The 17,036-nt window shown below is 43.6% G+C and overlaps 1 protein-coding gene across 3 annotated transcripts in view; it reads left to right on the top strand.

The window, feature by feature from the left end:
* Nucleotides 1-203: 203 nt before the first annotated feature.
* hpse2 (heparanase 2) overlaps nucleotides 204-17,036 on the top strand; it is a 378,650-nt gene continuing 361,817 nt past the window's right edge. For 2 of the 3 annotated variants that reach the window (XM_068053087.1, XM_068053086.1), the window contains exons 1-3: nucleotides 204-698; nucleotides 2,241-2,398; nucleotides 3,211-3,372. In XM_068053087.1, coding sequence (XP_067909188.1) covers nucleotides 400-698; nucleotides 2,241-2,398; nucleotides 3,211-3,372 — 619 coding nt within the window. In that variant the 5' untranslated portion in view covers nucleotides 204-399. The remainder of the gene's footprint in view (nucleotides 699-2,240; nucleotides 2,399-3,210; nucleotides 3,373-17,036) is intronic. The other variant, XM_068053085.1, reaches the window with a different exon arrangement.

Below are 17,036 nucleotides of genomic sequence, written 5' to 3'. Positions count from 1 at the left end.
TCTGCTACTTTCTCTCCTCGAGGGGTGGAGTTTGATGTACAAGGTGACTGTATAGGGAGGAGAGGTGTTGTGCTGTTGGCTTTTAAAGGCAGACAGGCTCTGCCGACAAGAAGCGGACGGTGTCTCGGATTTAATCAGTATTACAGCCTGGTAGAGGCTTATTTTAAAAAGGGGGGGGGGGGGGGGTGACCGTGGCTGCTGGAGGAGGCTGTGGAGAAGGGGCGTGGAGCTGCAAACCACGCCATCAAAACATTGTAAACCACATACACACACGGGCAAGATAAAGAAATAATTCACTCTCGCCACCGGCTTGGAAGTTCTCATCTGCCGAACATTGAGGAGATTTTGATTCGATGTGACCTGATTATTCCCCCACATCCCCCCCTCCCCCCCTCCCTCATGATGATGCCCACTGCCTTCACTCTCAGTCTCCACCACAACCTCCCTGGGATCTTGCCAGCCTTGTATTTCCTCGCATCTCTCCTCATGCTCTCTCACCTCTCGGCCGGGGCTCAAGCCGGGGAACGAAAATCGGCGCCTGGGAGTCTCAGCCAAGCCAGGGGCCACCCGAGAGAAATGAGGACCCTCATCCTTTTGGATGTGAACATCAGGAGCTCGATTCGGACAGTCAGCGAGAAGTTTCTGTCAATCCAGCTGGACCCCGCCGTGGTGCACAATGGCTGGATCGATTTCTTAAGGTAACATTCTGGCACCCAGAGAAGGACAGTTTTGTTTTTCTCTTGCGTCTGAAAATATTCTTCTTCTCTCGGCTTAATAATGGCAGGTTGAAATTGGAACGTTTTCCCCCATTTGTTTCAATTGTTTTGGTTTACTTTCAAAAGCGCGCGGTATTGAACAGCCTGAAACCGACTCGAAACCTTTTTCAATTAAAAAACACAATCAATTCGCCTCTGTGCATCCGACGTGGCATATTTCCTATTTCATCCAGACTGATCAAAGGGCCGTTTGATGGTCCGCTTTATTCGGAGAAAGCCAACTTTCAAAAAAGTTTCCCAGTTTGGACAGCAACTTTAAAAAAAACCCTCAATATTTTAACGTGTAAAGCGATTTGAAAACGCAACTTAACTTCAGGAAACAAAACCGCCCTTGAATTCGATAAAGCGAAGCCAAATGTTTGTTTTATAATCAGAAAATCGTTTATAAAGCGGCGATTAGAACTCGCTGTAATTACCCGGTGAAATGTTTAGGACAAGATCCACCGATTTGAGTAATTTAACGCGGAGCATCGAAAAATCGTTTCAATGAGGAATCACGTTCCGTTTATTTGAATTGAAACTTTGAGTTAATGAAATAAGGCAAAGCGGCTGAATATCTGACAAAGAAAAATCCCTGCGGTAGAACTCAGTCCTAAGATTTCGCAAGTCTTGAATTATTAAATATAATCACTTGCTTCTTTCAAGACCCTTCATGGGTTTTCGTTTTTTTTAAATGGAAAGCATCCTGATTTCATACACACGTCTAAACTATCCCGTGGAACCCGCTCTAGAAATACTCATCGAGATTAAACAGGATGTCAAACCATTGGTAATTATAATTTACAGAAAAAAGTGGGCTGACTGCGGTATTCATTTGGGCCATTTAAGTTGAGAATGTTGAGTGTGAAACCATTTTTTTTTAAATGAGTCAAAATGTTGATTTCTTTAGTGTGAGAGTCCCGTGTGTCACGAGTTCCTTTTAATTTTGGATTTCTGCTTAGTTCCAAATAGTCACCCGCAGTGTTGTAACCAATATCCTGTATATAGTTACTGTGTCTCTGTGTGTGTATATACTAGCCCAGTGTAAGCTGGTAAAACATTCTAAATACAGAAGAGATTACAGCGTCCATTGAAATAAATAGCTCGATTAAAACTTAACAGTAAATAAACCCGACAACTATCAGTTTATTGAAGTCTGACGGCTGGAGCTTGGCATGCAATTTCAGTGGTCTCTGTATAAAGTCTCGCATTCAACCAGCGTCTTACCATGAACTACCCGCCACGATCCGAAGCGCTTCACGTACAATGGGTTAATCTTCTGAAAACAAGGCGTGGATAATTTTAAGAGAAAGCTGTTTGCTTTTAAATACAGACCTCTTTAATAACCACCCCCCATCGCCTTATTGTTCATACACAACTCGCGCAAACAACGAGACGATATTTTTGCACACAGGCTGAGGGGGAGGGAAGGGAGGTTCAATGTTATTTTAAAAAGGTCCCTGAAAATGATGCGTGTGCTTTCAGTTCCAAAAGGCTGGTAACGCTGGCGCGAGGTTTGTCTCCTGCCTTTCTGTGGTTCGGTGGCAAAAGGACGGATTTTCTGCAGTTCCAGAATCATCGAAATCTGGCGAAGCACAGGGGAGAACTGGGGCCAGATTACTACCTGAAAAACTACGAAGACGGTACCTTTCGTAACGCCTCTGATCTTTCAGCACTCCTCAGTGTCATTAGTATCCTCTCCTGTCAGCTACCCCTTGCTAACATTAAATGCTGTTTAAACGCCGCTTGATGCAGAAAGCATATTTTTTACAATTTGTGATATTAAATATGAGATATAATCTGTAAAACATGCCAAAGGATGTTTAACATTAATTATATTTAAATTATATATACATAATGGTATTTTGGTATGATATAATATAATGAAACATGACTAATATATGTACTGTCAACATATATTTCTATACACTGTTGAATGTATGTATTTTCTCTTTATCTTTATATACACCTTCTATCACTACAGGTAATTCTGCCATATTTCATACATTTCCTATATATCCATTATATATCAAACTGTTTCTAGCGTGATTAACATATCAAATGCATGAATTACAATTACAAATCGCCACGGGTCACCATGTGAATATTACAGTTGCACGTTAGGTGTCACATTTGTGCATCTATTATCTTTTTTATTAAACGAAGTGTGTCAGTTGAAAGATGTAGCTAACTATCGCTGCTGTTTTGCACCGTTCCTGTGGGGAGATGGTGTCACAATTCAGGGTTGAGTCTGTCGGATTGTGCCCTTGGTGGGATTTCTAATGTAAACGATTGTTAAAAATTTGAGGATTAAAATTTCTCCTGTTATTTCTGTGCTGCGTAATCAAAGATTCGGGGTATTTTTTTGGGACGTGGAAGGGGTAATAGCTGGAACAGTAATTTGGACTGATGGCTCACACGAAAGCAGACCTGAAAGTGATGTTTCCCATTTCAGACATTGTCCGGAGTGACATCGCCCTGGATAAACAGAAGGGCTGTAAAATCGCCCAGCACCCGGATATCATGCTGGAGTTACAGAGGGAGAAAGCTTCGCAGATGCAGGTTGTGCTGACGAAGGAGCAATTCTCTAACACCTACAGCAACATCACAATAACAGGTAGGAAGAGCAGACCAGGTTGTGTTGGGGGTGATGTGGTGATCCAGGTGTCTAGGCTGAATAAAGCACAGGAGGACTTGGGTTCGATGCGGTGCGGAGAGAGGGTTCGGTTAAAAGAGGGGGGCCGGGAAATACTGCTTAGTGGCAGAGTTTAGTTCATTCTCTTAGGAGCCCATTAAGCTCAGAATTTATTTTTTCTTGCACTTTTGTAACGACATTTCGATTTCTGAGCCATTTTCTAACCCAGGTGCTTTTGCATCTTACAATAATTTTTTTTTATCGTGGACTTTAGTTTGCAAAGGAAAGGGAAGTAAAGCCAATATTTAAATTAGAAAATCAGGTTGTTTGACACAATTGCCACACATGAAATAAAGTTTAGTGCTGTGGTTTGCCAATGTCCTATTTAATTCTAATATTTCGTGTTCAAAATGGACGTGGTACTTCAGTTACGTGGGTTGGAGCAAGTTGCATGTCTTGAAATAGTTGCATTGATTATGCATGTTGCATGTAGTGTACCAGTTGCATGTATTGCGGTTGTTGCATATATTGGACTAGTTGCATGTGATTTGCAGTTGCAGGTGGTCTCACTGAGTGGAGAAACTAATAGTGAGTTTGTTCTGAGATGGCCCATCAGCCGTTTTTCTTCTGACGATTTCACTTGTTGACCGATTGCAGTTTGTCAGTGACTGGTAAATCTGCTAAACATTTGTATTAAATGCACCCAAGTGCTGGGATTTCAAAGTTCCAGAATGCATGAAACACATTTAAATAATTATAGGTAAGTCCGTATCAGAGTTAGTGTTGTTGAATAGAGTTCTGTCCTGAAGTAAAAACATTTAATGGAGATTAATGACACTGCAAGATGCTGCTCTCGTGTGTTGGGGAGTTTTCTTTAAAAATTGATCCACTGCCTCAAAAGATCATAGATCAGATCTTAATTAGTTTAGAAATGTTGTTTTAAATGTACAGTTGTCCTGTAGATTGGTATTTGTGTGCAACTGGTAGTTGTACTGCTGATTGCGGGATGCACTGAGGTTAGTGATAATGGAGCAGCATGCTTGGCGACATTCACCGGACTTTGGCTAATGGCTAATTTGTAATATTGGGAGAAAGGGGGTGGGAGGGCAGCCCTATGCTGTGATTAAAAGCATTAAGCAGTAAGTTTATAAGGTTTTCAGAAGGCCTAGGGGGCCTATTTTGGCAGTTTTAAAATGCATTTTTTTTTACTGGGCTGGAGCTATATTGTCTGAACTCAAACTGACCTGAAATAAAAGCAAAATACTGCGGATGCTGGAAATCTGAAATAAAAACAGGAAGTGCTGGCAAAGGTTAGATAGATTCTCTAGCCTTTGCCAGCTGTGATGAAAGGTCACAGACCTGAAACGTTAACCCTGCTTCTCTCTCCACAGATGCTGCCAGACCTGCTGAGTATTTCCACCACTTTCTGTTTTTATTTCAAACTGACGTGAGTCAGTCTAGGCCACTTGACTTTACACATTGGAGAACCAGATTGGGACCTCGCTATTGAGTTATATTTCCATTTGTGTACAAATGCACACCCTAAATTATTTGGCATCAGCATAAAAGTAGCAGCTATAATGGTACGATAACAGATGATTATTGAAGCTTTACCATTTTGTTCCTGGTACTATATTGTGAAGCAGCTACCAGATTTATTTTAAAAAGAACTGTTTAAATCATTGATGATCAAACATTCTCACCTGCACTATATATATATATTCTGCAGTACATAACTACTTCATTTATGAAGACACATGCCACAGCTTTTGTAATTATTTCTTAGGCTATTCATTGAATTTGAAAACCAATGCCTTCATTTGTTCTTACAGTGTTCATGCACCACATTACCCTCTTATGATAGCAGGGTCTGAGCACACCAGCACGATTCTGGAAATGGGAGCCTTGATCAAATGTTTTATTTATACTGCAGGCACTGTTTGAGAGAATTATCAGTGTGTACAGTGGTGGCATAGCATTATACTGCTGCCTTCGCACCAATCTCAAACTGGGTTATAGTAAAGTAGTGTGGACATAAGCTTAAAAACACAATTTTTTCGCTACACAAAAGTATAATAGGATGTGGAGCCAAGGCAGGTGGATGGAGTTAAGCTACAGATCAACCATGGTCTCATTGATTTGCTGAACAGGTTTGAGCCAGTGAATGGCCTACTCTGTTTGTCTGTTCCTACGTACTGCTTGCTGGTATCTGAAATGGGGAATATTTCTGATGCTGGCTACAAATTGATTATCCTGGAACAACTTTTTCCACTTTAAGGTTAGCTTCAAACCATATATTGGAGCCAATATGAACAGCTCGTTGTTTGCAGCTACCTCTTTAAAGTGGCCTCAGAAGCTGAATTCAAAGCTCAACTGCAGTTAACACTGCTTGCTTCACCTCACAGGGAAACAGGGACAGCTTCTCAGTAACAAGCAATGCTCAGTATAGTTGCAACACTGTAGTGCTGAGCTCTCACCTTGTGCGTCAATCAATCTCGACTCTGTATCCGCATTATTGTATAAGCTGTACAATTTGTTTTTCCTTTTTTAAAAAACTTAATTTTCACCCTTTTTCTTTTGACTCTAACTCATGCTTGGGAATGGGTGCTAACTGGCCTTTAATACTTCACAATACTTCATTCTTAATATGTGAGATCAGGCGGTCAGTGCCAGTCAACCCAAAGTATCATTGATGCGCCTTTTATTTTCAAGCAGCTAAAGGTAATTGCATCTAGGAATTAGGCTATGCAGTGAGTTTAGTGTATAGTTAATTAATATGAGCAACATAAGTTTAATTTGAGTCTAGGCTGATGTGATTAAAATATGCCTTGCTTACTGCCTGTCAGGTTCCCATGCATTATAAAAAGGGACAGTAATCACTTCAGTTCATAGTGGACATGGGCTCATAGCACAAAATACCCCCTAATTCAGCACTACATTGGTAATATCACTCAGAAAGGTTACTGGTTCGCTGGTGCAAGAATTTGAAACATGTCATACTGGTACATTAGGGCATTGAGGCTGGGGTTGAAGTATTGAGTTTGATCAAAGCAGCCTACACCCCATCCAGCACCTTAAACATCCACTCCCTTCACCACTGGCACTCCATGGCTGCAGTGTGTACCATCTGTATGATGCACTGCAGCAGCTTTCCAAGGCTTCTTTGAACGCACCTCTCAAGCCTGCGACCTCCACCGCCTAGAAGAGCAAGGGCAGCAGACACATGGGAACACCATCAGCTCCAAGTGCCCTTCCAAATCACACATTGTCACTGGGTCAAAATGCTGGAACTCCTTATGTAATAGCACTGTGGGTGCACCTACACTTCACAGACTGCTGCAGTTCAATAAGACAGCTTACCACCACCTTTTGAAAGATATTTAGGGATGGGCAATAAATGCTGGCCTTGCCAGCAAGGCTCATGTCCAGTGAATGAATAAATAGAAACTAGTTGCTTTTATATTGCATGAGACCAATGATAATGCTGCCTGCTTTTGAAAGTGCAGGCTTCCTCCAGCTGGCTGCATGTTGAATGTAAGTCTGCCAGGACACACCGAGATCAATAGGCAGCAAAATCCATTCTTGGTGCTATTAGGCCGTCAATCTTAGCAAGGCCTGGCAGTTTTACATTTAGCTTCTGGGAAGCAACTGCACTAGCACAGGTCTCACAAAGTAAAAACAGCTGATGTGATATAGTTGACCTGGAACTGCTTGATGCTGAAATTCGGCACGATAGAAGGAAAGTTCTTTAATTCTCAACACAACATCCTTAATCTTGATGAGCACAAAACAAACTTAAGAAAAAAAATCAGAAAGTTAGGAGTAAGAATGGACAGTTAGAACTTTATTGTGTGTGGATTTGTTACCAGGTGAGGTTAGTTAAATATAAGTACATTTAAGAGGTGATTAAATTCATTTCTAAGAGAGGGAGGGCTGAGGGATACGGCGGGGAGGTGGGCTTGAGATCTGTCAAAAAGGAATGGGTTTTTGGACCCAACTGCTTTTTTGCTGCTCCCAACTGTTTTTACATTTTTAATTAATATCATATGATTATTACATTAAAATGCTAGGAAAAGACATTTCATTCTTATTCGTCACTTGAAACCCTAAACTGCAATGGATGTCAACTATGAGCAGAAACAAGTCAAACAAACAGAAAGCAAATCATCAAAGGATGGTTTGGATTGTAAAGCCAATTTGTAATTAAGACAAGCGCACAATGCTTCTTAGGGAGCATTCAAATGTTATTGAGTTTGTCAGCACCAGAGGCAGCATGTGACCCATGCAATAAAGCGTTTGTTGCTTATATCTTTAAATTTGGATATCTTTTTTTAATAAAGCACCAAAGTCACAGATTTTGTTTACACTGATTAGTAAGTGACATCTAGCAGTTTTTTCCCCAATAATTTCAAGTTGCACACTGCCACTTTGTATTTAATTGTGATTCATGTGCCACGTGGGTATAAAAACATGTACCTGCATGTAGAGCTTGATGTAGTAAGTAGTACAGCTTTCAATTCACCTCCAGATAGTCAAGAATTTCAGTCACTTTAATCAACCTGTCAGAGTCTGTCTCTTCTCAGCATAACAGATAGGTGGAGTGCTTCTCTGCAAGAAGACAAAGGGACTTTAGCCCCATCGCAGTAATACTATAATGATACCCTGGCAATAATCAGAAGGGCATATTTAATATGTTTGTGCAAAGAAAGGCAAGGTAAAGTCTAAGAAAATTCAATTCCTCTCTTAGTCTTCTTTAATTAGAAAAATAAAGATTATTCAACAGATAGATTATGTGTTGACTGATTAAATCTCAATTTCCAGAAGATATCAGTGGAAAAGTCACACTGCATCTTTAAGTAACTTTAGTGTGTATGAAAACAAGACTATTAATTAAAGGTGAGATATTAGTGATATCCTGACCTCTGTCAGTACTAGAGCTGTTTGCAGTGTGGAGATCCTCCATCTGTCTTTCCACAACTCTCACTCTCGCTGTCCAGCACAACTTACAGCCTGTTTCCTTTACTGGGTTGCCTCCTTAGCACATAGTCTAAACATTGCAGTGGCAGTGCCATTGCAGTTGTTCCAATCCTCCTCGAGTGTGGATTTTGCTGCTTGCCTTTGGAGGCAAAGTGCCTGTGGCGGTAGATTAAATGGCTGCTGCTGCTGCTGCTGGGCATCAGGTCTTCTGTGGGTGTGAAAACCATTTTCCTGCTCTCACACTTGGGCCTCCTGTCAGCTGATCACACCATGGTATCATTGATGGGGTCCACAGAGAAACTTCTCGTCCATCTATTTCACCATGTTGTCCCTGACTGACTGAGGAGGCCAGGCAGTCAGCACCAGAGTGGGGGATTCTAAACAGGGGGAAAGTGAAGGAAAGAGATGGGGTGGGGGAAGTCAAAAATTGGAATAAAGCTCGTTATAATGAAGGGAAAATCTAATTATAAATACATGTAGCCAGTTCCCATAACCCTTCACGTCTAGGTCTTGTTGCTATGCTGTATATAAAGGGGGAGGAGATAACCATCTGTCCCCTCCCCCACCTTGATGCAATCTTGATCCTGCAGTGTGTTATATATTTAGCACCATTCATGTTTTTGTAAGTGATTAAAAAGGATATAGAGATATTAGAGATGGTGCAATAAAGATTTACAAGGATTATACCAGAATTGAGAGGTTATATGTATTAGGAAAAATCGAACAGGCTGGGACTCACTTCTCTAGAAAAGAGAAGACTGAATTTAAAATTCTGAAGGGGTTTGATAAGGCAGTCATAGAGAAGAGGTTACCACTTGTTCATAAAAATAAGATAGTCACTAATAAATCCTATAAGGAATTCAGGAGAACCTTTACCTAGGGTGGTTAAAAGGTGGAACTTGCTACCACATAGAGTGGCTGAGGCGAATATCTTGGGAGCCTTTAAGGGAAAGCTAGATAAGCACATGAAGGAAAAAGGAATAGAAGAGTAAGCTGATTTGGTTAGATGATGGAGGGTGGGAGAATGCTCATTTGGAGCATAAACACTGACATGGACCTGTTGGGCTAAATGGCCTGTTTCGGTGCTGTAATTTCTATATAATTCAATGTAACATATCACTCTATGTAATAAGTATACCAATGCTCGTCACAGGTCTAGTGGAAAAGATATTAAAACTTTCAAACTCCTACTGCTTTATCTTTCAGTATGCTAATCTGGGCTACTATATTTCATACACATGGGGACATTACCAGAAACAGCTGTCCAACCCAGTATCAACTAAAATATATGCATTGCCAAAGGAAAGAGGTTTGGCTGCTTTATAATTCAATCCGCATTGAGACAATCTGTAAAGGAGTGGCTGGCTTGAGATATACGCTTCATTGATATTGCGCTGGGAAGTCCTTATGTTGATGTACTGCCCTAAGGAATTTGCCAGTTGTTAGCACTCTTGACTCTTAGTCAGAAAGTTGTGGGTTGAAGGCCCACTCCAGAACGTAAATCTGCCACCTCTCTCCAGTGCTGATGGAGTGTTGAATTGCTGTTGCCTTTTGGATGAGATATTAAACAAAAGCCCCCTCTGCCTGTTCTGTTGGTTCAGGTGGTTGTAAAAGATCTCACGGCATTATTAAAGGGCAGGGAATTCTCCCCGTGTCCTGCCCAACATTCTTCCCTCAGCCAATGCCACTAAAAACAGATGAACTGGTCATTAATATCATTTGCTGCTTGTGGAACTTGTGGAAACTACAGTAAAGTGAAATCTGCTTTTATAGTGTTCTCTTAATTCAGATTATGGGAGTCTGGGTTCCCATGAACTGGCTCCTGGTGTTTATGCAATGGCTCCAGGGGATGAATTTAGCAGAACAATCACAGGATGCACTTTAGGTGTTAGGTTTTTGCCTCTAACTCTAAAGGTTCTGGATTCCAGCTCCACTTGAGGGCTTGAGCACATTAAAAAAAGACACAAAGCTTACTTCAGTGTTCAGGAAGTATTGCATTATTGGAGGTGATATAATTTGCTTGATATGTCTTGCTGTTTAACTCGTTAAAAATCCCATAGTTCTCTTTGAAGTGTTGTTCTTCAAAAAGTGTATTGGACTTTTCAACCTCAATCAGCTGAACAGGTAGGCAGTGCCTTAGTCTAAAAGCTGCAGGCATTTTGCCTTCAAAGCCAGGGAGAGAAACCCACTCCTGCACTGCACGGTCCTCCTGGTGTCCTAGCCAGTGTTTCTATCTCCAGCAAAAACAAATAGACTGGTCATTCACCTCAGAACAGTTTACTGTGTCAGTTGCAACAGCACTTCAAAGTAGTTAATTGTATATGAGATCTTTGATGCCTTGAGTTGCTTTTCAGGGACACTTTATAAATGCAAGGCTTCCTTCTGATTGACCCAGAAGATCAAGAGCATGGCACAAAGCCTGCATCTAATGGATAAGAACACAATTGAACAGGCAATGTCATAAATTGCAATGTAGATGGTAAAGTTGGACAGGATTTATGAATAGCTACGTGCAGTTGGGATTTATTCTGCTCTATCTCCGCTCCATCTGAGAGTGGACCATCCATTTTTTTCAGGATGCTGTCCAGCAAATTCTAAATTGTAAACCAGGCTTCAAAAGTCAAATTTTTAAACCACATGTTCAATTCTTCGATAGCTCATGATGTGAAGTCATTTGTTGTTAAGGTTTTTAATTTATTTCTGTTGGCAACACAAAAAAAACTCAAGACCACACATAATAATCTCATCATGTACTTAACTTGCCTCTAACCTGTCCTTTGTCCAGATTTGTTAAAAGGTAGGAACACTGAGAGCAGTGCCAAAGAGAAGGAAATGTGCGTTCCTGGAGCAGAAAGTCCAGTTCCTTGAAGAGCACAGTGTCTGGTCTGGTAATCCCACTGGCATGCTTGGTATTGTTGCTTGAAGTGGTAATGGTGGCAGACTGATGAGCAGGATGCCAGATTTGGTACTTGCATCCACTGTTGAGCTGGCTGCCCAATCCAGCAATTTGCCTCATCCAGTTCACGTGTCAGGATGCTAACGGGGCAGTCTCAGATTGGGCTCAATCTCAAGTCGAACGATCATTTCAGCATGCAGACCTGGTGGCCTGATTTATTAATCAGGTCTGGATGATGGGGAGGGCACCTGGTCTGGTAATTGTCTCAAGATGCTGCCTATCTCGGGTAGTAAATGCGCCAATTCTGGGCAGTGTGTGCAGTCTGGTATTTGTGTCAGGATACTGGGCAGTGTGTGCATTCTGGAATTTGTGTCCTGACATTGGGCAGTGTGTGCAGTCTGGTATTTGTGACAGGATACTGGGCAGTGTGTGCATTCTGGAATTTGTGTCCTGATATTTGGCAGTGTGTGCAGTCTGGTATTTGTGTCAGGATACTGGGCAGTGTGTGCAGTCTGGTATTTGTGACGGGATACTGGGCAGTGTGTGCATTCTGGAATTTGTGTCCTGATATTGGGCAGTGTGTGCAGTCTGGTATTTGTGACAGGATACTGGGCAGTGTGTGCAGTCTTGTATTTGTGTCAGGATACTGGGCAGTGTGTGCAGTCTGGTATTTGTGACAGGATACTGGGCAGTGTGTGCATTCTGGAATTTGTGACAGGATACTGGGCAGTGTGTGCAGTCTGGTATTTGTGTCAGGATACTGGGCAGTGTGTGCAGTCTGGTATTTGTGACAGGATACTGGGCAGTGTGTGCATTCTGGAATTTGTGACAGGATACTGGGCAGTGTGTGCAGTCTGGTATTTGTGACAGGATACTGGGCAGTGTGTGCAGTCTTGTATTTGTGACAGGATACTGGGCAGTGTGTGCAGTCTGGTATTTGTGACAGGATACTGGGCAGTGTGTGCAGTCTGGTATTTGTGACAGTATACTGGGCAGTGTGTGCAGTCTGGTATTTGTGACAGGATACTCGGCAGTGTGTGCAGTCTGGTATTTGTGTCAGGATACTGGGCAGTGTGTGCAGTCTGGAATTTGTGTCCTGATACTTGGCAGTGTGTGCAGTCTGGTATTTGTGTCAGGACACTGGGCAGTGTGTGCAGTCTGGTATTTGTGACAGGATATTGGGCATGTGTACAGTCTGGTATTTGTGACAGGATACTGGGCAGTGTGTGCATTCTGGTATTTGTGTCAGGATACTGGGCAGTGTGTGCATTCTGGTATTTGTGTCAGGATACTGGGCGGTGTGTGCATTCTGGTATTTGTGTCCTGATACTTGGCAGTGTGTGCATTCTGGTATTTGTGTCAGGATACTGGGCAGTGTGTGCATTCTGCTATTTGTGTCAGGATACTGGGCAGTGTGTGCATTCTGGTATTTGTGTCAGGATACTGGGCAGTGTGTGCATTCTGGTATTTGTGTCAGGATACTGGGCAGTGTGTGCATTCTGGTATTTGTGTCAGGATACTGGGCAGTGTGTGCAGTCTGGTATTTGAGTCAGGATACTGGGCAGTGTGTGCTTTCTGGAATTTGTGTCCTGATACTGGGCAGTGTGTACAGTCTGGAAGTTGTGTCCTGATACTGGGCAGTGTGTGCAGTCTGGTATTTGTGACAGGATACTGGGCAGTGTGTGCAGTCTGGTATTTGTGTCAGGATACTGGGCAGTGTGTACTGTCTGGAATTTGTGTCCTGATACAGGGCAGTGTGTGCAGTCTGGTATTTGTGACAGGATACTGGGCAGTGTGTGCAGTCTGGTATTTGTGACAGGATACTGGGCAGTGTGTGCATTCTGGTATTTGTGACAGGATACTGGGCAGTGTGTGCAGTCTGGTATTTGTGTCCTGATACTGGGCAGTGTGTGCAGTCTGGTATTTGTGACAGGATACTGGGCAGTGTGTGCATTCTGGAATTTGTGTCCTGATATTGGGCAGTGTGTGCAGTCTGGTATTTGTGTCAGGATACTGGGCAGTGTGTGCAGTCTGGTATTTGTGACAGGATACTGGGCTGTGTGTGCAGTCTGGTATTTGTGTCAGGATACTGGGCAGTGTGTGCAGTCTGGTATTTGTGTCAGGATACTGGGCAGTGTGTGCAGTCTGGTATTTGTGACAGGATACTGGGCAGTGTGTGCAGTCTGGTATTTGTGACAGGATACTGGGCAGTGTGTGCAGTCTGGTATTTGTGACAGGATACTGGGCGGTGTGTGCATTCTGGAATTTGTGTCCTGATACTTGGCAGTGTGTGCAGTCTGATATTTGTGTCAGGACACTGGGCAGTGTGTACAGTCTGGTATTTGTGACAGGATACTGGGCATGTGTACAGTCTGGTATTTGTGACAGGATACTGGGCAGTGTGTGCATTCTGGTATTTGTGACAGGATACTGGGCAGTGTGTGCAGTCTGGTATTTGTGACAGGATACTGGGCATGTGTACAGTCTGGTATTTGTGACAGGATACTGGGCAGTGTGTGCATTCTGGTATTTGTGTCAGGATACTGGGCAGTGTGTGCATTCTGGTATTTGTGTCAGGATACTGGGCGGTGTGTGCATTCTGGTATTTGTGTCCTGATACTTGGCAGTGTGTGCATTCTGGTATTTGTGTCAGGATACTGGGCAGTGTGTGCTTTCTGGTATTTGTGTCAGGATACTGGGCAGTGTGTGCATTCTGGTATTTGTGTCAGGATACTGGGCAGTGTGTGCATTCTGGTATTTGTGTCAGGATACTGGGCGGTGTGTGCATTCTGGTATTTGTGTCCTGATACTTGGCAGTGTGTGCATTCTGGTATTTGTGTCAGGATACTGGGCAGTGTGTGCAGTCTGGTATTTGTGTCAGGATACTGGGCAGTGTGTGCTTTCTGGAATTTGTGTCCTGATACTGGGCAGTGTGTACAGTCTGGAATTTGTGTCCTGATACTGGGCAGTGTGTGCAGTCTGGTATTTGTGACAGGATACTGGGCAGTGTGTGCAGTCTGGTATTTGTGTCAGGATACTGGGCAGTGTGTACTGTCTGGAATTTGTGTCCTGATACTGGGCAGTGTGTGCATTCTGGTATTTGTGACAGGATACTGGGCAGTGTGTGCATTCTGGTATTTGTGACAGGATACTGGGCAGTGTGTGCAGTCTGGTATTTGTGACAGGATACTGGGCAGTGTGTGCAGTCTGGTATTTGTGTCCTGATACTGGGCAGTGTGTGCAGTCTGGTATTTGTGACAGGATACTGGGCAGTGTGTGCATTCTGGAATTTGTGTCCTGATATTGGGCAGTGTGTGCAGTCTGGTATTTGTGTCAGGATACTGGGCAGTGTGTGCAGTCTGGTATTTGTGACAGGATACAGGGCTGTGTGTGCAGTCTGGTATTTGTGTCAGGATACTGGGCAGTGTGTGCAGTCTGGTATTTGTGACAGGATACTGGGCAGTGTGTGCAGTCTGGTATTTGTGACAGGATACTGGGCAGTGTGTGCAGTCTGGTATTTGTGACAGGATACTGGGCGGTGTGTGCAGTCTGGAATTTGTGTCCTGATACTTGGCAGTGTGTGCAGTCTGGTATTTGTGTCAGGACACTGGGCAGTGTGTGCAGTCTGGTATTTGTGTCCAGATACTTGGCAGTGTGTGCAGTCTGGTATTTGTGTCAGGACACTGGGCAGTGTGTGCAGTCTGGTATTTGTGACAGGATACTGGGCATGTGTACAGTCTGGTATTTGTGACAGGATACTGAGCAGTGTGTGCATTCTGGTATTTGTGTCAGGATACTGGGCAGTGTGTGCAGTCTGGTATTTGTGACAGGATACTCGGCAGTGTGTGCAGTCTGGTATTTGTGTCAGGATACTGGGCAGTGTGTGCAGTCTGGAATTTGTGTCCTGATACTTGGCAGTGTGTGCAGTCTGGTATTTGTGTCAGGACACTGGGCAGTGTGTACAGTCTGGTATTTGTGACAGGATATTGGGCATGTGTACAGTCTGGTATTTGTGACAGGATACTGGGCAGTGTGTGCATTCTGGTATTTGTGTCAGGATACTGGGCAGTGTGTGCATTCTGGTATTTGTGTCAGGATACTGGGCGGTGTGTGCATTCTGGTATTTGTGTCCTGATACTTGGCAGTGTGTGCATTCTGGTATTTGTGTCAGGATACTGGGCAGTGTGTGCATTCTGCTATTTGTGTCAGGATACTGGGCAGTGTGTGCATTCTGGTATTTGTGTCAGGATACTGGGCAGTGTGTGCATTCTGGTATTTGTGTCAGGATACTGGGCGGTGTGTGCATTCTGGTATTTGTGTCAGGATACTGGGCAGTGTGTGCAGTCTGGTATTTGAGTCAGGATACTGGGCAGTGTGTGCTTTCTGGAATTTGTGTCCTGATACTGGGCAGTGTGTACAGTCTGGAAGTTGTGTCCTGATACTGGGCAGTGTGTGCAGTCTGGTATTTGTGACAGGATACTGGGCAGTGTGTACTGTCTGGAATTTGTGTCCTGATACTGGGCAGTGTGTGCAGTCTGGTATTTGTGACAGGATACTGGGCAGTGTGTGCATTCTGGTATTTGTGACAGGATACTGGGCAGTGTGTGCAGTCTGGTATTTGTGTCCTGATACTGGGCAGTGTGTGCAGTCTGGTATTTGTGACAGGATACTGGGCAGTGTGTGCATTCTGGAATTTGTGTCCTGCTATTGGGCAGTGTGTGCAGTCTGGTATTTGTGTCAGGATACTGGGCAGTGTGTGCAGTCTGGTATTTGTGACAGGATACTGGGCTGTGTGTGCAGTCTGGTATTTGTGTCAGGATACTGGGCAGTGTGTGCAGTCTGGTATTTGTGTCAGGATACTGGGCAGTGTGTGCAGTCTGGTATTTGTGACAGGATACTGGGCAGTGTGTGCAGTCTGGTATTTGTGACAGGATACTGGGCAGTGTGTGCAGTCTGGTATTTGTGACAGGATACTGGGCGGTGTGTGCAGTCTGGAATTTGTGTCCTGATACTTGGCAGTGTGTGCAGTCTGGTATTTGTGTCAGGACACTGGGCAGTGTGTACAGTCTGGTATTTGTGACAGGATACTGGGCAGTGTGTGCATTCTGGTATTTGTGACAGGATACTGGGCAGTGTGTGCAGTCTGGTATTTGTGACAGGATACTGGGCAGTGTGTGCATTCTGGTATTTGTGTCAGGATACTGGGCAGTGTGTGCATTCTGGTATTTGTGTCAGGATACTGGGCGGTGTGTGCATTCTGGTATTTGTGTCCTGATACTTGGCAGTGTGTGCATTCTGGTATTTATGTCAGAATACTGGGCAGTGTGTGCAGTCTGGTATTTGTGTCAGGACACTGGGCAGTGTGTACAGTCTGGTATTTGTGACAGGATACTGGGCAGTGTGTGCATTCTGGTATTTGTGACAGGATACTGGGCAGTGTGTGCAGTCTGGTATTTGTGACAGGATACTGGGCAGTGTGTGCATTCTGGTATTTGTGTCAGGATACTGGGCAGTGTGTGCATTCTGGTATTTGTGTCAGGACACTGGGCAGTGTGTACAGTCTGGTATTTGTGACAGGATACTGGGCAGTGTGTGCATTCTGGTATTTGTGACAGGATACTGGGCAGTGTGTGCAGTCTGGTATTTGTGACAGGATACTGGGCAGTGTGTGCATTCTGGTATTTGTGTCAGGATACTGGGCAGTGTGTGCATTCTGGTATTTGTGTCAGGATACTGGGCGGTGTGTGCATTCTGGTATTTGTGTCCTGATACT

The sequence above is a fragment of the Heterodontus francisci genome, chromosome 20 (genome assembly GCF_036365525.1).
Source record: "Heterodontus francisci isolate sHetFra1 chromosome 20, sHetFra1.hap1, whole genome shotgun sequence".
In the NCBI taxonomy this organism is placed as follows: Eukaryota; Metazoa; Chordata; class Chondrichthyes; order Heterodontiformes; family Heterodontidae; genus Heterodontus; species Heterodontus francisci.
Note: the sequence above shows the minus strand (reverse complement) of the source record. Positions and strands in the feature narration are given on the sequence as shown.